Raw genomic sequence first — 21655 nt, 5'->3', positions numbered from 1 at the left:
ACTTAGAAATTTAGAGGCATAACTATACATTTACTTGGCTTTTGTTTTGTTTTTGCTTTTCAGCCTTGCAGGTAAAGACATAACCATCCCTCGCATCCCACCTCACTTTTAAAGCCTGACTTTGATGATACATTATAAAGTGGAGTATAGAAGTGATTTGTAATGAGATTTTTGCTATTATAGAGCAAGCAACACTGTTTCCCCTAGATGCTTTTTTCAGAGCATGAGGCATTTTGTTGTCTGTTCCTGTTTTCCTTCTGTTGCACATACCCTCCATTGTCGACCCAGTTACTGTTAGATACTCCTAGAAATTCATTTGCCTGTGGGGGGGTGGGGACTGATTATATGGCCTCTCTTCCACCCCAGACTAGTAACTTTCTGTGCCATGGAAGGTACACATGGGCAGGAGATTCTAGCAGCTTCCACATAAGACCTTTCTCCTTTCACCATCAATCCTGATTATCATCATTGAAGGGAATTCAACTCACCTTATTTATTTATTTGTTTATTTATTTTTAAAGAATTAGTTTTATTAATATATTTATTTTTGGTTGCGTTGGGTCTTCATTGCTGTGCACAGGCTTTCTCTAGTTGCGTCGAGCAGGGGCTACTCTCTGTTGCGGCGCGCAGGCTTCTCATTGAGGTGGCTTCTCTTGTTGTGGAGCACAGGCTGTAGGCGCGCAGGCTTCAGTAGTTGTGGCGCACGGGCTTAGCTGCTCCGCAGTGTGTGGGATCTTCCCAGACCAGGGATCGAACTTGTGTCCCCTGCACTGGCAGGCAGATTCTTAACCACTGTGCCAACAGCGAAGTCCCTCACCGTATTTATAAAAGGAACAATTAGATATGCAGAGTGTTTGGAAAGATGCCCACATTATATTAAGTTTAAAAAAAAAAAAGATGCATACTAGTAGGGTCACTTAAACTGCTTCTGTCACTACCGGAAATATCTCAAGGTGAAGCTGGGTAACATCTGTAAGGATGAGAATAAGATTCTTTCTTTTTAATAGTGGCCTCTATCAGGAATGTTTAAGGTGTTTTGGGGGTTTTTTTTGTTTGTTTTTTTAACAGTGAGAAAAGTATGGCCAAAAAATTAAGCTTAAAAAAAGGCAGGATGTAATTCCTAATGCCAGGTGTTTTCTGCAAAATGCTGTTAACACACTGGCCTGAGGCCCCTGGTTAGGTTCAACTAAAAGAATGTGGTGGAAGAAGCCCCAGCTTGGAAGTGAGGACATCCAAAATTGTATCCTGGCTCTGCCCCCAAATTCCTGTGTCACTTAGTGTCCTCATCTGCTAAATGAGGGTGTTGGATTGATTCCTAAGAGTTCTGATGTCCACCCTCTTAAGATAATTATTTTCTCGCTAGAATCGGGAGAAGTTGGGGGTTGGGATGAGCGTTGGCTGGCGATGCACACTTACTCATCAGGAAAGTCCCGCTCTAACCACAAGGGTAAGGGATGATGTCAGTTTATTTCCCTCTCCCAAAGACATAGCCCTGCCTTGGGCTTCCCCCAGGGTTTAACAGTACAAAGTTCTTACCCACCCTTGGAAGGTCGGCCTAGAGGTTGAGGTGTGTAATGATGTCATTTTCTCAGTCTTTCAGCCTCTTGGGCAGGGGGTTTGTTCTTACCAATAGATATGGAGGTTTATGATAAAGAATTATACAGGAAGCCTTTGCTCAGCTCTTTCTCCCATTCCTGTCAGCAGCTATTTTGAACCCTTTCTGTTCTCTCACAGCTTCCTGCCCATATCCTCCGCTCTTGGTTGAGAACATTGCCTCTTTACAAGAAAACAGATGGTATTAGGCACAAACTCGCCATCTTCCTTCACCCTCCCTTCACCAGTTACTTGCATCCCTGTTCTTCTTTGTCATCTTGCTGCTGTCCTTGAAGTGGGGGCAACTGTTCCCTGTGTGAGGTTAACTCTGTTCTGCAAACTACCTTCTCACCTTATATCCTTGCTGTTATTTAAAAAATGCTGTAAGCTCCCAATGTTTGAGTTCCTACCAAGTGCCACAAATCAGTTAACCGTATTTACCACATATACGGGTCATTTCCTCAGTTTAAATTGAGGGAACTTAAGCTCAGAAATATTGGTCATTTGCTAATAAGTGGGACCTATGGGGTTTGAATTAGGTTCATCTGCAAACCCTATGACCTCAACCACTCCTGACACATGGACTTCCAGCTCTGGCCTCCCCCACCTCGAGACCCACACTGGCTCCTAGATACAGGACAAGGTCCCAAAGACACCTCACACTTTGTAATTCACACTTCATTAATTTTCCCCCTTGGTTGTCTTCTAACCCCACACCTTCCCCCGTCTCGAGCTCCCTCGTCTCCACTTGGTAAGTTGCTAAGTTGGTAATACCATTGCACTGCCATCTACCGGGTGATCGCTGCTGTGGATCTGTCACCCCTACATCCAGTCGGTCTCTAAGTCGTGCCCATGTGTGCCTTGAATCCACCCTGTCATCTGTCACCACTGCCCTCATCTGGGTTAGTTCTTAACATTTTTACTTCTCCCAGCTTGACTCCCCTCAAAGCTGGTTGCCATACTACTCCTGGAAAATATAACAGGAAGGAAGACACAGTCACAGGAGTGCTGGAAACCAAGCTCAAACAACTGCTACCCTCTGGGAGGGCTTGCCCCTGAATCTGTTACTGAGCATCAGCTCGTATGCAGACTTCTGAATAAGCAGCACAGTCTAGAGAAGGGCTAGACTTTGTAGAAGACCTCAGCTATTCAGCTCTTCCTGTAATTTGATGTAATTTTTTCCTAGTTCCTTTTGTCATTGATGGTAATGATCTTTGATGTGTACTTAAAACTATCTTGTCCCCTTTGTGGTGGTTTCTTCACTGCTTTTGTACTTTGCATCCCTGCTCATTTCCCCTTCCCCAGTGAAGTATTAGTGTTTATTATCTGGTCATCTCTGGTCTTTTGAACATGAAGTCAAGTTATTTCTGGATAATTATGAAGGGAAAGAAAATATTAAGTTCTTCCCACCTGTGAGATGCTGTTAGGCCCTGGATAATTCACGCATATACCTATTACTGGTAGAGATGGTTAGAATCGTAATAGAAGGCAATCTGACACATTACTAAAGTTTTCAATATGCATGCCTTTCCAACCAGCCTTCCCTTTTTGCAGCTTGCAGTGCTAAGAGTAAATGCACCAAACGATGCATTTTTCACTTAGGGGCACTCATGAGATAGACTGTTTGGGTAGACTTTAAGTGATGTGGGTAGAATCATTTCCCCGAAACCAAGCTGCACATGAGCAGCCCTTGGCCCCACTTTGCCAGTAAATTAACTGCCTCGTATTCCTGTGTGCTGAGGCTCGTGGATATGTGCTGTGCTCCAGAACCACCTTGGAAGTGTGCGGGTGTGTTTGCTTCTGCTGTGGGAAAAGTGTTTTCCCTCATCTTGTTTGCAACTCAGCATTTCCTCAAAGGAAAACTATTAACAGATGGCTGTCTTTGTGCCAATTCAAGGATCTTGATCCAGAAAGAACCTACTGGTCAGTCTTTCTCTGGGCTTTGTTCCCCCACTGTTTCTGAAAGTGCCCGGTATTCTCTCCCTGATGGCCTTGAACTCACTTCTCTTGCCAGTACACAACATCATTTTGTCTTCTTCACTCTTCCATACGCAGTTTGTTGTTTGTTTTGCTAACTTTTCTCATCACATATCCCCGTTTTGGGGGTACCCTTGACTTGAGACCCGAGTACGTCTGCTCTGAAGTTGGCAGACGAGAAAGTACAGAAGCAGATTTTCTACCAGCAGTAGTTACTCGGGCTGAGCACCTGCTTCATGTGTTCTTATTCAGTCTTCACACTGTATTTACCCTTCATACTTCCCCATTTAAAATATGAGAAGACTGATAAGGTGAACACGGGTCAGAGTGACTCTCTCCTGGAGGCACACAGCCAGCCAGGGAGCAGTAAAGCCAGTCAGTTGGGCAGTCCCCGAAGTCTACTTCCAGTGGATATCCCAGGCTGATGGTGGAGAGGGGGGTGAAATTAGCAGTCCCTTTGCCTCACTAGGAGGCTTCACCAATTGAAGCAAGAGTTAGGGGCAGAGTTGCACGCATTAACTATGTTAAACCATATGAGCACATGTATTAGTTTCCTATTGCTGCTAACAAGTTACCACAAACTTAGTGGCTTAAACAACACAAATTTATTATCTAATTCTGCAGGTTAGGAGTCTAACATGGGTCTCAGTAGGCTAAAATCAAGGGCTGTATTCCTTTCTGGAGGCTCGGGAGAATCCCTTTCCTTGCTCTTTGCCACCTTCATTCCTTGGCTCCTGGCCCCCTTCCATCTTCAAAGCCAGCAATGGCGGGTCAAGTCCTTTTCATCTCTAGTACTGACTCTTCTGCCTTCTTCCACATGTCAGGACTCCTGTGATTATACTGGGCCTACCTGGTTAATCCAGGATAATCCTTCTAAGTCCAGCTGGTTAGCAGTCTTAATTCCACCTGCAACCTCTGTTCCCGTCTGCCATGTAAGGTAACATATTCATATGTTCTGGGCATTAGGGTGTGGATATTCAGGGGTGTAGGGGGGCATTATTTTGTTTGCTACCACATGCCACTTTCACAGCTTGGTAGGACAGAGCCGCCACCCCTAAACTCTCATCCTTGGTCTAGTTTGCTTCTGGAAGGTGTGTGATCCTTCCTGTTCTTCTCACCCACAGCCTAAAACACAGCTTCCCAATGGATCCAGCCAGTCTGATGTTGTCGAAGGCTAATTTTTTCCTGTGGCCCAGGAAGAGATTCCAGTTCTATCTCTTGATGGCAGGAAGAAGAGATCTCTTTAAGGGCCCCCTTTATCAGGGAAAGGTGCTCACCTAGGCACGGCTGCACACCTAGTTTCTGCCCTCAAGAAAAATCTTCAAGTGTCTTCCATTGATGAGCTCCTCCATGTGCTTGCTTCTGCTGCACCTGTGTCCATCGGTAATGTGACTTGGGTGAATACTGTGGGCCGGATGCTGCATCTGTTCCCTCATTGATCCTCAGGGCAATAGTAGTAGCACTTTGCAACAATTACTATTTATCCCCAAACACACATTTGACATATAAATGGAGGAGTTATTGCATCAGCCTATTGGGATGTAGCTACCGGAGGTTTTTTGCCACCCTGTTTTAAACAAGGGTGTCAGTGGATGTTGCTAATACCATATGAAGAAAGAACTCAGGGAGGTTAAGTAATTTGCTCAAGGCCACACGAAAAATCAGTAACAGGATTGAAATCCAGGTACAAAACTACATTTCCTATATTTTCTCCATATCCGTCAGAAAACTCCACTTGAGGGTGAACTACTATTTTGTTTATAGAAGAACTCTTTTGACTGGAAATTGGGAGTGAACAGGCAGGAATCCCCTTCAACACAGGCTCAATGAGGTAACAGTCCCCACTGTGTGGGACGTCCCTTGCTTCTTGCTGCGTTACCGAAGCTCTCACTTCTACTTAAAAACTCTCAGGGGGAGGACAGGAGATCTTAAAATCACATATATTTTCATTTTAGAATTTCACTTGGGTGGTGTCCTTCCGTCACTTCACTTGTGATTGCAAACCCCATTGCTCTTGGTCTGAATTTCATTCAGCATAATCATGCCTCATTATTTTATGCAGCATAGGAGTATTTATAGTGATTTAAAATTAGATCATTACTTTTCCTTGAATATGTCACTGTTTGAGTTATGCAGAACACCACAAGTAGGTGGGCAGTCTGCATGAAGAGATGTTTCTTATCTGCACTTTCCCTCCTGGGATCTTGACAGCATAACCCTGAACCTATTAGAAATACTGGTATTAAAGTCCCCATTTCTTCCTTGGGGCTACCCCTCCTGCAAGGCTGGGTGCTCTGAGGCCTCATTCTCAGCTATAGCTTCTCCTTGGTGCTGACTCCCAATTCAGTCTCTAGCCCAGACCTCAGTTCTGAGCTGCCCTGGGATATCTGGGCATCAGTGCTGACTTAATCCTCATAACACTCTTATAAATGGGTGGATGAACACTACATTTTGTAATTGGGAAATGAAGAATCAAGAAGATATGGTGGTTTGCTATAAGCCTTAGAGGTGGGAGTTTGGGAGCTTTGTTTAAAGAGAAAAATGTAAAATGTTCCAGTTGAGAGGGAATTGAAACTGTAGGCAGTATCACATGTATATAGCATAACATAAGGAATAACTAATACATATTATGACTTAAGGTAAATGTTCAGAACAGAGTGAGGAGTAATCAGGCAAAGAAGGGATGGAAATAGAGAGGGACAGAAATAGATAAGATGGGGGTGTTACTACATAGATGTCTATTGGAGTATAGCCACTGAAGGGTTTTGTGGCCCTATTTTCACACTTAATCATGGTTGTAAGTAGGATTTTTGCTAATACTTGACTCATTGAAGGCTGAAACCAAGCCAAAGCTGGAATATGTGGAACCATTTTATTAGTCAGTTTTACAAAAAGAGAAAAGCCTCTGTTTATACAGGCTGGAAGAGTCATTTGACCTGTTCTTCAACACCATCTGAAATTGCTTTGGGGTTAACTTAGCCTTTCCCTTAAGACCCGTATACGATAAGGGGTTGAGAGGAGCACAGACTGGGTTTTCATTTCTCCCAATCTCTGAGGCCTAATCTCTGAGCAAGGTGGCTTTGGTGCCAGCTAGTGTCACTGTTTAATATGTGATGGGGAGGAAGTAACAGGTTAACTTTGATAGGTGGACACACCAGCTGTGTAAACTGAACCAGAATATTTCTCCATGCTGTTCCCTACCCTCCCACCCCCGAAAGCAGAAATGAAGTGATTTGCCTTCAGCTGTTGGTTTTCCCTTGCTCTCTCCCTCCCCTGCTCTCCCCTCTCTAGGAAAATGAGGACTTTCTTTTCTATATTACTCATGAGTTCAAGTTTAGAACAATATAATGGATATAGGAAGTGCTTTATTCTGAAAACTTTGAGAGAGAAGTTGCTGGGTGACTTGCCACTGGCTTAATTTTACCCTCTCTCTGACAGATTCAAAAATGTTTTATCAGAAAGTTAACTTTAGAACTTTCATGAGACTTTAGAACTAATTCTGGCGGGTAGACGCATAAGCTTAAGTAAGGGAGCGAAGAGACAGATGATTCTGAAATGTGGAGCTGGATGAATGGCTGCTTTCTTCAGTGGGTCAAAGGCATGAAAAAATAAGGTTGAGGGCAGAGGGCAGGAATTACTCTCAATTTAGTGACAGGGCAATCAAATGCAAAGTTTGGGCCGTGTTTGAACATGAAACTAATGAAACTAAACATGAAACTAAACAATGGTTTAAAAAAAGATTTTTTTTTTTTGAGAACACCAGGGAAATTTGCACATGGTCTATATATTAGGTGATACTGAGGAATTAATGTCATTTTTATCAGCTGTGATAATGACATTGCCGTGGAAAATACTCCACATATTTTGGTCCTTCTGAAGTAGGGGTGAAGTGACAAAGTCTGGGATTTGCAACAGATGAAGCAAGTTTGACAAAATTTAGGAAACTGTTGAATCTAAGTGATAGATATATATGGGGTTCACTATACAATCCTCTACATCTAAGATGCTGGAAAATTTTCATATTGACTTCTTAAGTGTTTTACCTGGCTTCCTGAGCCCACAGTTGAGTTGCATCTACAGTTCAGTGTGGTTATCCTATCACAGCCACCAGACCACAGACACTTTAATTCCTGTTGGGAAGCACGTTGCCACCAACCCAGAGCCAAAAAAGCCAAATACCATCCAGAAGCTCTTTTTCTTGTTGTTGTATTTAAAAAAAAAAAAAAAAAAAAAGAACAACAAAAAAAAGAGTTTCCTTCAGCTTATCCAGAACTATTGATTCTGGAGTGAGGACCAAGATATCGACCTAGATACAACTGATTACCAGCCCCCAAAGGGTGGAAAGGTGGCTTTTTAAAAACTGCCCTTTTTAATTTTATTTTGTAGGACTACCAGAAGGCTTCAGACCTTCTATGATGGAAATCATTCCTGTGCCAGAGGAGTGTGTCATATTCCAATGTCTGAGCCGTTCTGCCCTAAAACGAGAGAGGTTCGTAATATTTCTGGAAGGTGCACCAGAATAAATCATGAGGGCTTGGGGTGGCATCTAGACATAGATTAACTGGCCAAGCATGTGGTCTCTCTTCCCCTCTCTAGCTTGCTGCTTACTCAAGGTTTTATGAAGAGTTGTTTCCCTTTGCTAATAATGCCTCCACTAATCTCAGTCATTTGTAAGCTGAATCACTCAAAGTTGCAACCTATTTTTTTTTCTTAAATAAATTTTGATTTTGCTGTCAGGATACCTTTTAAAATAATTTAGGGTAGCATAGTATGTCCAGAGTATATAATCTGGAACCAGATTTCTTATGATCAGGTCTTTACTCTTCAGCTTAACTGTTGTGTGTCTTTGGACCAAAACCTCGGGTTTGGCTTCCTCGTTTGTAAAATAAGGTGATGATAACATGTACCTCGTAGGACTGTGAGGGATAAAAGAGTTATTTACTTATAAAGTGCTTTGAGTGATGCCTGTTAGTTATAAGACATCCAGTGACTGTTAGCTGCTTTTATGAATTAAGTTATTAATAATCTGTAAATTGTCAGATTGGCATCATTTGCCTTTGAGCTGGTTTGGCTGTTACTGTCCAGCTTCCTCTCCAGGATTATAGTAAGATCTCAGGACTAAAGGGGCAGCCTTACAAAAGCCAATGGTGATATAAAGTGAGGAATCACAGCCTTAGCTTTCAGAGAATAAAAATGGCTACCACAATTCAAAAGTCCATCCATGGTACTTTTCTTATAACTCAAGATTTGAAAGTCAGGTGCAACCCAGTAGGTCAGAAGTTATTGTCAGAGACAAACTGCCTAGTAAAATCTACTTTATAAAATAACTTAGACAATACAGATACCTAAACATGTTAAATCATTCAGGTGATTTTAACACGTGAACGTGGAAAGTAGTATATGTTCAGCCTTGTATAATCATGTAAAACTAGCTTCCTTACAGTTAAGAGCTAGGGCACCTTAACCTCACTCTGGTCTCAGAAATCTAGAATCCAAAGCCAGGCATTGGAGGGAGTCATTTCAGATATATCACTGCATGTTGATTCTCTGTGACTTCTGTGAAAGTACCTTTTTTACTTCTTTAAAACAAAAAAAAAAAGGGCAGGTTAAGTTTTAAGTGTGAGTTTAGAATACATTTGACCCTTGAACAACGTGAGGGGTTGGGGCACTGACCTACCATGCAGTTGAAAATCTGAGTATAACTTTACAGTTCGCCCTCCTTATCTGCAGTTCTGCATCCAAGGATTCAGCGAACCACAGATTGTATAGTATTGTAGTATGAATTTATTGGAAAAAATCCATGTATGAGTGGACTGCACAGTTCAAACCTGTGTTGTTCAAGGATCAACTGTGTATGTTCCTGGGTAGTTATCAGCAGAATATATCAGAACAATGTAAGTCTGAAACACAGATCTGTCCACAGAATAAATTTGCTCTCCAGGGGAAGTTAGATGTGTGCAATAACATTTTTGTCCACTTCAAAATGGGGGAAGCTTGGGAAGAAATAGACTAGGGAGAAAATATGCATGTTAGTAGGAAATCAGAGGTACTGCCCCAGTGATTTGGGTACTAGTAGTAGAGGTGGGTAAGGGAAGTGCTAATGATGTATGCAGAGCACATGTAAATATGGTGGCTGGGTGATAGTTTCCAGTAATGCAGTTTGGCCTCCCTTGAGACCGAATTAAGTCAGCTATTATTAGTCTAGTCAAGCTAAGGACCCTCACATAAAGACTTTAAAAGAGTGCTGGGGAGGGCAGTTTAAGAAAATGGGAAAATAAGGCCTTCAGAATGTTACTTTATTCTTATATACCCTAAAAGAGATTTTAAAATATTGTCCAAAAAATGTAAAGAGTGGGTGGTGTTGCCCCTTCATAATTATCACTTTAACTTTCAACATCATTGTGATCTTTCGTGTACCGATGACAGATTGTCAAGTGGCAAGCAAGGTACACTATGGTTGTACTATATCTTACCATTTGTGTTGAAATATGTGTATATAAAAGAGATAAATATGAAAATATTTATATGCAAATAGAGTGTTTCTGGAAAGTTGACCAAAGAACTGGTAACAGTGGTTTCCCATGGGGAAACTGGGTCGCTAGTACACAGGTAGAAGAAATACTTGTCACAGAATAATATCCTTTTGTACTGTTTACATTTTTGTACCATGTGCAAGTATTACCTATTCCAAAAAATAGTACTTCTAGTCGAAAGGTAATCTGAAACAAATTCTTCTAAAGTCCTGACACAGTAAAGAGACCCCTCAGCCTGTAGTTTATATTTCTGGCACCTTATGGTGGCGTTACCTGTTCGTGTGGGAGTGCAGAGTACTTGCCCAGGTGGCAAGGGCCCAGGGTCTGTCACTGGCTGGCCCACCCAGGCCGATAAGCCTCTACTTACTCCTCCCCATCATGGCACCCACCACCCAGGGTGACGGTGAAGACTTACAAGGCACATTGCCACTGGCCTGCGATAGTTGTGATCTTCCTTCACACATCTCTAGAAGCACTCTGAAGTTTGGCCGAGACATACAGCTCAGTTATTTGGGATTTTTAAAGACATTTAATGAAGACAGGACTGGGCTGGTTATATCTTAATTTTGAAAGTTGGGGGGACAGCAGGGGAAAGAGTGATTTAATAAGCCCTTGTATTTATACCTATACTCCTTAAGGAAAAGTTTTGATTTAGCAGAATCTTATTTTCAGCATGTATAGGATAAATAAACATGATGTAGCATCAACTAGTCATCTAGGGCTTGTCATGGTTCTAAATTTGGAGTTGCCAAAGCTCTTGTTAAAATTCTTTCTCATCTTGCCATAGCATAATGTGTTATTTTTAAGGAAATAGGTTAATTTGCTTATGTGGTTCAGACATGTGCAGGCAAGACTTTGGCCTAGATTGGAGCCTTCTGTTGACTTTGAGTCACTCCATTTTATATATGGTATCATAGGAAACTTGACAAATTATTTGGGAAATGTGTAGAAGCTGCCAGTGTTAATAATTAGAAGACCAGTTAAGCATTTAGATTCCTTGCTATATATATTCCTTAGCTCATTTAACATTCACAGTATCGGGGCTTCCCTGGTGGTGCAGTGGTTAAGAATCCGCCTGCCAGTGCAGGGGACACAGGTTCGAGCCCTGGTCTGGGAAGATCCCATATGCTGCGGAGCAACTAAGCCCGTGCGCCACAACTACTGAGCCTGCGAGCCACAACTACTGAAGTTCCCGCACCTAAAGCCCACGCTCCGCAACGAGAAGCCACTGCAATGAGAAGCCCACACACCGTAACAAAGATAAGCCCCCGCTCGCTGCAACTAGAGAAAGCCCACATGCAGCAACGAAGACCCAAAATAGCCAATAAATAAATAGATTCTTTAATAAAAAAAAAAAACTTCTCGGTATCTCTGAGTTATATAATATTATTATTCCCATTTTACAGATGAAAAAACTAGGACTACATAAGGGTAAGTGAATTCTTGGCAGTGCTTTAACAGTTAAGTTTAAAAGACGAATTTTTTTGTTTTAATTAAAAAGGAATGTTGAAGCACAGGCTAAGAAAATAATGAAATTAGATTAGACATACATTATTAGACACTAAAAAAAGTGATCAAACTTTTAAATAATGTTTCTAAACTCATGTGGCCTTGCCTCTAAAGGGATGCCAAGATAAGTTTATCTCTGAATAGAAGAAATCAGCACAGCCCCATTCTGTTTTTTACTGTATGTGTTTAGAGAGGCAACAGGCAAAAGAGATTATGAAATCACTTTCTACCCCCAAAAAGCTTTCACAAAAGCCCTCAGGTTTTGTATAAAAGAGCAGTGAGAATGAGTTTCTCAGGAGCTTGAAAACAGTTCACTCTGCACATCTCTGAGATGCGAATGAGGAAGGCACCTTAGTGTAGCCTTGGAGGTTAAGAGCTCAGGCTCAAGCCCTCATTCACAATCCATGATAGTCTCTTAAAGTTGTTAAGAAGTGAGATTAAAGCATGTAAACAAATGCCTGGTGTGTAGAAAAAACCTCACTGTTTGCTCTTGCAGCTGTGAGCTAGGGGCTGGGGCAGGACAGAGCATTATGTAAGTGGGTAAGGGTCTAGGAAACACCCTTCTGTGATCTCCTAGGTTCTCTTCGACGGCCTACAGGTACTAGGTATTTATAGTAACAATCTTTTAAAGTATCAGAGGAAAAATAAATTAAGCTGAACTTCTGTTTGTATGTTTTGAGTTTGGTTCTTTGCATTCTAGGTCCTCAGAGAGACCGCTAAGAAGCTAGGACTCCGGTGCCACTCAAAAGGGACAATGATCACAATTGAGGGACCTCGTTTTAGCTCCCGGGCAGAAAGCGTCATGTTCCAAACCTGGGGGGCGGATGTTATCAACATGACCACAGTTCCAGAGGTGATTCTTGCTAAGGAGGCTGGAATTTGCTACGCAAGTATCGCCATGGCAACAGATTATGATTGCTGGAAGGAGCATGAGGAAGTGGTAGGTGAAATTCTCTCTGGAACTTGTATGGCCTGGGTTTCCACGTGCCGTGTGAGCCAGTAAGAGAGTGTCTTAACTCTTTGTTTATATTACGTTAGTTCCAGAAAGTGCCATTCTACCAAGTTTTAAAGTCAGCTTTTTATACACTGTCATTAGGTATTAACAGATTTTTTCTGTAGTTCCCACTGGAAGAACAGACATCTTCATAGAGAATAAAAAGACACTTTTATCCAAGGATCAACAGGGGAACAGTACATTGTAAACATGTAGGTGTGTTGGGAATTATATTGAGACTTGGCCCTTACTTTAAGGATAAAGACTTGGTTATAAGTTCTGTATGCTGTGCTACTGTTTATTATGTAGGGTGAAAACCCTACTATTACGTACCTCTTCCTGGTATGAGGACTCTGTATTCATGTCTGTCTGTATTCATGTCTGTCTCACCTACCTTGGCATGGTACTGTGCTTGGTATAATAATATGATAGCAGACAGACAAGTCCATAAGGAGCCAACATTCTGGGTTTTGTGGGGCTGGGTAGAGGCCAAGCAAACCAATGTGAGAAGGCTCGGGGTTATAAAGAAATAGTGTGATAAGGTACAGAAGCACATATCAAATTGGCCCAACCAAATACTTGAAATCCAGGAAGGCTTCCTGGTTTAAGTGTGATGGGAAAGATGGCCGTGCCTGAATGGAGTGGAGAGGAGAGGAGAGGAGGGAGAAGAGGGAGGCAGGGCCACGTAGGCTGTGTAAGGATTTCAGATGGGAGGTCAATGAGGGTTTTTGGCAGGAAAGACAGCAAGATCCAGCTGGTATTTGAGGACACTGGGCCACTGAGGTCAGGCTTCCAAAACAAATATTTTCTTTGTGGAAAACTTTGAACATCTACAAAAGTGGAGTCTAGTATAATGAACCCCCAGTTACCCATCACTGAGCTTTCCACAGTTATCAGCCATGTCAAATCTTGTTTTATTTATATGCCCCTACCCACTTTTCTCTCCCCTACCCTAATTATTTTGAAGTAAATTTTTCTAAAAGGCCTCTCTTTTAAAATAATTTTTTAAAACCACACCATTGTTGTATGAAAAAATATTGATATTAATTCCTTAATATAATCAAATGTCCAGATTTGTCACATTTTCCCTCATTTTATAATTTTTAACTGTTCAAATCAGGATCCCTTATAATCCACACATTGCATATGAACGATATGCCTCTTAAATCTTTTACTCTAATATCCTCCTCCCTTTTCATTCCTTGCATTTTACTTGAAAAAACCAGATCATTTGTCCTGTCATTTATCTCATTTTAAAAAAAGAAAGTGAGGGGGCTTCCCTGGTGGTGCAGTGGTTGAGAGTCCGCCTGCCGATGCAGGGGACACGGGTTCGTGCCCCGGTCTGGGAAGATTCCACATGCCACGGAGCAGCTGGGCCCGTGAGCCATGGCTGCTAAGCCTGCGCGTCCGGAGCCTGTGCTCCGCAACGGGAGAGGCCACAACAGTGAGAGGCCCGTGTACCGCAAAAAAAAAAAAAAGAAAGAAAGAAAGTGATAAAACTACAGCCAAGAAATTTTGAAGGAAGAAGTGCTGGGGTGGCAGTTCTGAACACACTTAGGGAAGGTGACCTCTTCTCCAAAGGGACCTTACCACCATCTCAGGCTGCTTGTTTCACCATCCAATTTCATGTAAAATGGAGTGAGATATTCTAGCTGTCTGTCCATCCGTGGGTATGGACTTTGGGTCATAGATGAACACAGATTCTTTGCATGAATGTCTTATCCTGACTCCACAGTGTAATAAACTGTTGCTGACAACTAGGATGTTTGTTATGTAAGAGATTTGCAAATCCTGACCCAACCGTCTCTGACTTGGCAGCTTTGGTCACCTAAGGGACAGCTCAGCCTCATGATGTTGAGAAGCTGCTTCCAATTAATAGGAGACTCCAGCCTCTGCCACTTCCCAACAGCAGATTGCTTCCTGCCTGTGGCTTTCTACTCGGTCTAGTAACATTTGTCTCCCATGCAGAGCGAGTGGTACTTTCATTTAGTAGCCCACATGAGGTTTGGAAAACAGTCAGTTGGAGCTACTTCAGTTAAAAGCAAAAAAAAAAAAAACCCCAAAAAACCTAAGCTCTGTGTAAGTGGTAAGGCACGAAAGCAAATAATATTAAATGCCACCAGGAAAACATAGACAAAGATGGCATCATCTCAGTCAGCTATGTGTGTCATTGTGCTTTAAACCAGATGTGTAGCCTGGCATGGCAAAAAGGTTTTAGAGTTGCCTAAACCCTTCTTCAAGTTCCTGTTGTTCTTTTTACTTGTAATACTGGGTGAGTTATTTAACCCATTCGCATGTGTGGGGGTTGTGTAGTTACATTTCTGACCTTGCAGGATTATTAGGAGAATTAAACCATATGATAAATATAGAGCATCTAGTATAGTGCTGGCTCCTGAGAGGGTGGTCATCAGATGGTAGGTGTGATGGAATGGGGGAGGGGGATAGTTTCTGAAGAAAACTTCTGAGATTTAAGCTGGATGTTGAACAGGTTAGAATTTATTGTGAGGAAGTTAGTAGAAAGGACATTTTGGGTGAAGAACAACAGCAGAAACATAGAAAAAGGAGATCAGAATCTATATTAGTCACAAAGTGTGAGGAAAAGAGTATAATACAAGGTAAATCTCTTGGATGTTTCATGACCCTGCATTTGAAGATTGATAGCTGGCCAGGCACCCAGCTAGCTGGTCACCACCTTGTGCTGTGATCCCCTCGCACAGTGATGGGACTCCCCTCTGCTACAGTGCTCATCATTTTGTTCTAAATATATCTCAATGTTGTGGGAGGGGTCTGGACTTGATACTTCAGGAAACAGAAAGGTGTAATCACTGTGCCCCTGAATCTTGGGTTTATTCTAAGCATAGTGAAACATGACAAGTACTCTTTCTGATCATCTGTGTTTTTTTTGGTTTTTTTTGGCGGTACGCGGGCCTCTCACTGTTGTGGCCTCTCCCATTGCGGAGCACAGGCTCCGGACGCGCAGGCTCAGCGGCCATGGCTCACGGGCCCAGCCGCTCCGCGGCATGTGGGATCTTCCCGGAGTGGGGCACGAACCCGTGTCCCCTGCATCTGCAGGCGGACTCTCAACCACTGCGCCACCAGGGAAGCCCTGATCATCTGTTTTATAGTCAACTTTTTTCAGCTTCCTTATGAAACAACTTCAGTCATACACAGAAGCAGACAGTGGTAATGAACGTCCAAGAATCCAACATCCAGCTTCAATCATAAACATAACAACTTAAGGCCAATCATATTTCATCTATACTCTGATCCATAATTTTATCCATAAACATTTTAGGAAACATTTAACATAACCACATTACCCTTATCGCATTCCAACAATTGCTTAATATATCCAGGCAAAGTTCAATTTTCTAGTTATCTCAAATAGCATAAGTGATTTTTTTCTTTCAGGTATTTTTAAAAGAAACCAGGTCATTTGTCCTGTAGAGTTTCCCACCGTCCAAATTGGTGAAATCATCTCCTTAGGGTGGTTTATCCAATTTCTCAGTGCTCTGTTATTTTCTGTAAATTGGCAGCAGGATCTAGAGATTTTATCATATTAGGTCGTCATAATCCACAAGGAAGCTCATTAAAGTGGACTGTTTCTTTGTTTGGTTTGGGTTTTTGGTTCTGTGATGTTAACAGCCCATCCATTAATTCACTGGGACTGTAAAATGGTTGATGCTTTGATTCCATCATTTTTCTTTATTAGCTGGAAGACATCTCTAAAGAGAAATGTGCTTATCTTCTGATTTATCCAGTATAGCAACAGTTTTTAAAACTGGAATCCATTCTGTGGACATGAGGAGAGAGCCACAATCTTTCTAGGCCATGCTAACACATTATACATCTGAGAAACTTTCTTGGATGCCATACTGAAAACCAGCAGTGCTATTCAGAGATGTCATTGGGTTTCTCCAAGAGCTCTCCCTGATACATGCAGAGCTTGGGTTCAGGGGATTGAAACTGGGGTAAACTGACTTTAACAGATCAGGTAGGAACTCAAGAAAGTGTTCTGTGAAAAGCAGTGGAATTTAAAATTGTTGTTAACATCCCGTGCTGTTGTTTCTCTAGGTTTCTGTGGACCGGGTCTTAAAGACCCTGAAAGAAAATGCCAATAAAGCCAAAAGTTTACTTCTCACTACCATACCTCAGATAGGATCCATGGAATGGTCAGAAACCCTCCATAACATTAGGGTAAGTATCCTCAGCCATCTCTAAGCAGACATTTCCATAGACCCTCAGCTGCCTTTTTCTCTAATTTGCATTTCACCCTTGGTCCATCTTCTTATGTATTTTATACTAGACTAGATGTTTTCTACAAGTTTTCATGCCATTTACTACTACTAACCATAAATGGAATAGATACACATTTTGGCTGGTAATGCAAGAGCACTGGAAGTTAAGGTGGGGAGAGTTTTATTATCTAGTCTACCAGGTTCTTAACATTGTCCTGCTTTGCAGTATATCCCTAAGTTTTACTTCAGAAGATTGGTAATGTTTGCTCTGTACATGGATTACACCGCAGACAAGGCTGTTTTCTCTTTGGCAGATCCATGCAAAGTGTTGGCAGCCTTTAAAGCCAAAACACTGACAGCAGCAATACTGAAACGGTGCCAGGGAATGTCTACTTACAGTTAATGCTGCGTCAGACTAAGATAGTAATTAATGATAAACAAGTGATGGGTTGCAGATCAGTAGCTCTTCAACTCTAGTATTAATTCCCAGAATATAATTTGAATTGACTGCTGAGCTCAGAGATGCGTGGTTTTTATCTGGACATCTTGAGACTCTATTGATTAACCACCTTGGATAAGGAGTTACCTGAAATTGATCAGATGTTACATTCACCTAGTAGCCAGTATATCCTAAGGTCTCCTAGAATCCATCTGTACTCTTAGGTCTTAAGAAAAGTAGTTGAGAGAGGATTTGAAAAGTTGATAAAAGCCCTCTCTACCTGAATTACCACCGAGGAGCCCTGGAATGAGAGCTGCTGTTTTAGTGTGACAAGGACACTATGTGGTAGTAAATGATTGCCAATTGCTGGGCATGGAGGTGCCATGATTTGTAGTGTTTGCTGATTGCTGTGGTATAAATGCTCTTGCACGGCTGACTTCAAGCTACTAACATGAAGCCACTGGTAAGCTGGGAAGTGATGTACATAATCAGGTTTTTACAAGCTGGTACAAGCAGGCTCCAGCACACCACTATAATAATATGCCTCTCAGCCTTGAGGACTGGCAAAGTCAGGAATATTGGCATTTGTAATCTATCTTCCCTACTAGACTTTAAATCCATAAGGAGCAGGAAACACATCCATTGGTTTCAGCCTATATACCCAGGAGATAAATGTTCTTTAATGAGTAAATGGTAGGCCCTTCCCCCATGAAGTATTTCATCATAATTGAAATACAAGCAGCCCTTATTATAAGGATAAAGAAAAGGGGAACAGAAAACAAATTCTAAGAATTGGAGAATGCCACTTTAAACTAGAAACAGTTACATTTAGCTAAACATAATGAGTGTAATGTGATAGAGCAGCATGACTTTGGCTTGTCTAAATAAACACACTGTTGATTGGCAGGAAATGTGACTCATACTTTTGCTGCTGCTGAGGGTATAACCTGCAAGATGGGATGGTGTGTTTTGGGTTTGTTTTTTTTGTTTTTGTTTTTTTTAGGTTTCTGACCCCATTTTGACCATAGTCCCTTGAACTTAAAGATAATTTGTCAAGCAATAAATTTATTATTTCAGCTGCATTTTTAAGTAAAGATGTTTGGATAGTAGAAGTCGGTGTTCTCCTTTCTTTCTGTGAAGCTTCTGAAAGTGTGTGTAAAATTGTGTGTTTCTGTATGTATGCATTTTTTAAGAGGGTTAGTATGTGTAGAAAAGAGAAAATGAAGAATTGCTGCTCTAGACAAAATTGAGAATCATGGCCTCCATTCTATAGCATTAAGGAACACCATACTAATAATCCCTTATTCCAGGGCAGTATTTTCAGCTCTCTCAGCACTGAAGTGTGTATCATTAACTCACTACACTTAGTGAGCACCCACTATATGCCAAGATATGTAAGACGCTGTAATGAAGAAGCTCCTATTCTATTTGGCAATACTAACATGGAAATTTCAATGACGTTTTTCAGTGGAATAAGGCGAATGATGGAGGTTGCATAAACAACAATCCAGGCTAGAGGTTGGTGTATAAAATATGTCCTAGTGGATGTAAAGGCAGGTGGAGATAAGTGAGAATCAGAACAGTCCTCTGAGATAAACATTCTGAACCTCACCTTACATGAAAGGAGAATGAAGAACTAAAAGTTAGGAGTTACACTCAAAGTCCCGTAATTTGTGCCTGCTTTCTTTCAGAAAATGGCCCAGTTTTCTGTTTTGTTACCAAGACATTAAAATAGCATGGCTGCCCAGAAGACAATGTAACCTTCTAATTCCAATCATTTGGGGAATTCCTGCTTGAGAAAACACAGAAGAGACATGCAGCTTCTGTGCCCTTGCCCCCTAAGGAAGAACAAGTGATAAGACAAGACATTGCTCACATCAGAGATGCCTTCTAAAAGACTTGGACTGCTTCAAATAACAGAAGGAAAGCAAATAACCAGAAAACATGTGGGGAAATATTTACACATTAGAAAAAAAGAAGACACCTTTCACCATTCCCCCAAATTTGTAACAGTAAAGGTAAGCAGTAACATTCCTATGTTGCCAAGGAATGTGAAGAAATAGCTCTTAGACTATTTATTGATGAGACTGTGAATTGGTACAATCTTTTTGGAGGGCATTTTGGTAAAATGTATCAAAAGGCTTAAAAAATACCCTTTGTGCTGGTTACTTTACTCCTAGGAATTTATCTTTAAGAAATTATCAGATACATACAAATAATTATGTATAAAGAAGGATGTAGAACATAGTTTTAATAGCAAATATTCAAAACAATCTGAATATCCAACAACTGGAGGTAATCATGGTTAAGCTCTAATTAGATTGTGAAGCAGCCAACTGAACATCATGGTTTCACATAATATTTAATGTACTAAGGAAATTGTTGCTGTATAATATGAAATGGGGATATATAAGCATTTTACAGTATTAATTTTGTTTTAAATATGTACAAAGAATAGAAAGAAATATATATACTCTTTTGTTATTATATTTGGGGGGAGGGATACTAGATAAATTTTTAATTTTCTTTATATTTTTCCATATCTTCACATTTTTCTACAATGAATATAATCAAATAGTGAAGTTTTAAAAATAAAAATGGGCTTAGAAAGATCCAGTTCTTGAAAACACACAGTTTCTGGTAATGCAGCAAAAGTTAAAACGGCAATACTAAGGAGTTCTGTTTGAGTTCAATCTTTATTTTTGTTAAAAAAGATAATTAATGACTGTATTGTCAGAACAATACTTGGGTTTGCAGCAATGTGAGAAAAGCTGGGTGTTTAATATGGAGCTAATCTTAAATTATTTAAGAGACTGTATACACACATTATAGTGTGTCAGATATTCTTTAAATTGACTTTTTGTTTCTACTCCTTTTTATGATTTGATGAATTATTTTCCATGAGTTGGTGATTTTTGTTTTTTAATAAAGAAAATGGAAGCTTGCTTCTTATTGTTTTTTTATTGTCAATTTTTTAGGAATGTGGTTTGTTTTCTTATCACAGGGAGATCATTCTTCCCTCAAAATTACTCCTTCTCACTGTGGTCTGTTACTGGGTCCTTTAGTGATGTATCTCGTCTGTTTAAAGAGACTGTAGAATGAATGTGTTTGTTTGTGCCTAAGAAACTGTCTTCAAGATAATAAGCTGCTAATTGTAAACAATAAACTAGTTACCCTTCAGCATTAATACTAAGCTGTTTGGGTTACATGTGAATATGGCTCTTGGATTCTCTGATGCAGTGGTTTCAACTCTGCATATGAGGGAGCCACAGAGGACCTGATGGGTCTGAACCTAAGGTTCTCTGGCTCTATACCCCATGATTGTTTTCACTACCCTGTAATATATGCTATACCTTACTTTCTTTCATTTTTGGTAGGTGTCTGAGGATGTCAAGGCCAAAATGCAGGCATTTTTCTTGTTGCCTTCCCAAAGTACAGTGCTTCCCAAGTTAAAGAAGTTCTTTTCTTGATCCAGTAGCCTTTTCTTGCAGCCTCATTTTTAGACTTCTAAAACTGAGTACATGGTACTCTTGTTTTGTTACCCATCATTCACTCCATAAACAAAGCCAATAATATAATTTTCCTTCTACCTCATTCTTGAGGACTTTGCTGACCATTTCTTCCCAGAACACTTCCCACTTCTATGATACTTCACTCCTTTTCTTAGCTACAAAAATAAGTGAACACTGTGATCAGTTTTGAGCATTTCAAAGTTTCCCCAGTGGATTATGGGCATAATGGAAAAGTTCTAGCTTAGTGACTTAGCCCCTTGGAAGAGTGCTGAGTTACTAATTAGTAATTATGCATCTACTTAGTAATGTGTATTGGCATTGTGAGCTGCTTATTTTTGTTCTGCATTGTTGTTCATAATTTTGACAATTAGATAACCAGAATAGTTCATATTCAGTGTTAACCAAAAAGCGTGGAGAAGGCTGGAAGAGCAGGCTTACATTTGAGACCTGAAAATACTTCGCAATTAGCCTCAGTGCATCCTGCAGTTGTTCTAATAGGCCGAAGCTTAAGAACAGCTAAAATTCTCAGTGGTGCAGGGCTGGGGAGGTGTCTAAATAAGGTGCATTAATTCAAATAAATAATGTCTTTATGTGCCAGTATAAAACAATGTCGGTGATAAAAGTGGAAACCAGACAAATATGTAAAGTAAAATAATGCAGTTTATGTGCATGTGTGGATAGCATATTTATGCTTTATGTCCACAGAGTTTCTGGAAAGAAGCTGAGTGATAACCTCTGAGGTACAAGCCAAGAGACGTACTGTCTACCTCGTACCTTTCTGTACTCTTTGGACTTTTTACCATAAGCATCTACTCTTGGTTTATTCATTTTGAGGAATGGAGAATAGGGGAGGCCTTGCT

General features: G+C 40.8%; 1 protein-coding gene across 2 annotated transcripts in view; it reads left to right on the top strand.

Moving 5' to 3' along the window:
* MTAP (methylthioadenosine phosphorylase) overlaps positions 1–19013 on the top strand; it is a gene marked incomplete at both ends in the record, with an annotated part of 43611 nt that extends 24598 nt beyond the window's left edge. The window contains 4 exons of one of the 2 annotated variants that reach the window (XM_079706030.1): positions 7957–8059; positions 12313–12552; positions 16681–16803; positions 18975–19013. In XM_079706030.1, coding sequence (XP_079562156.1) covers positions 7957–8059; positions 12313–12552; positions 16681–16803; positions 18975–19013 — 505 coding nt within the window. Of the gene's footprint in view, positions 1–7956; positions 8060–12312; positions 12553–16680; positions 16804–18751; positions 18800–18974 lie in introns of those variants that run through there. The other variant, XM_079706029.1, reaches the window with a different exon arrangement.
* Positions 19014–21655: the final 2642 nt, after the last annotated feature.

This window comes from Hyperoodon ampullatus (assembly GCF_949752795.1).
Source record: "Hyperoodon ampullatus genome assembly, chromosome: 6".
Lineage (NCBI taxonomy): Eukaryota > Metazoa > Chordata > Mammalia > Artiodactyla > Ziphiidae > Hyperoodon > Hyperoodon ampullatus.
This window is presented reverse-complemented; position numbering and strand designations above follow the sequence as displayed.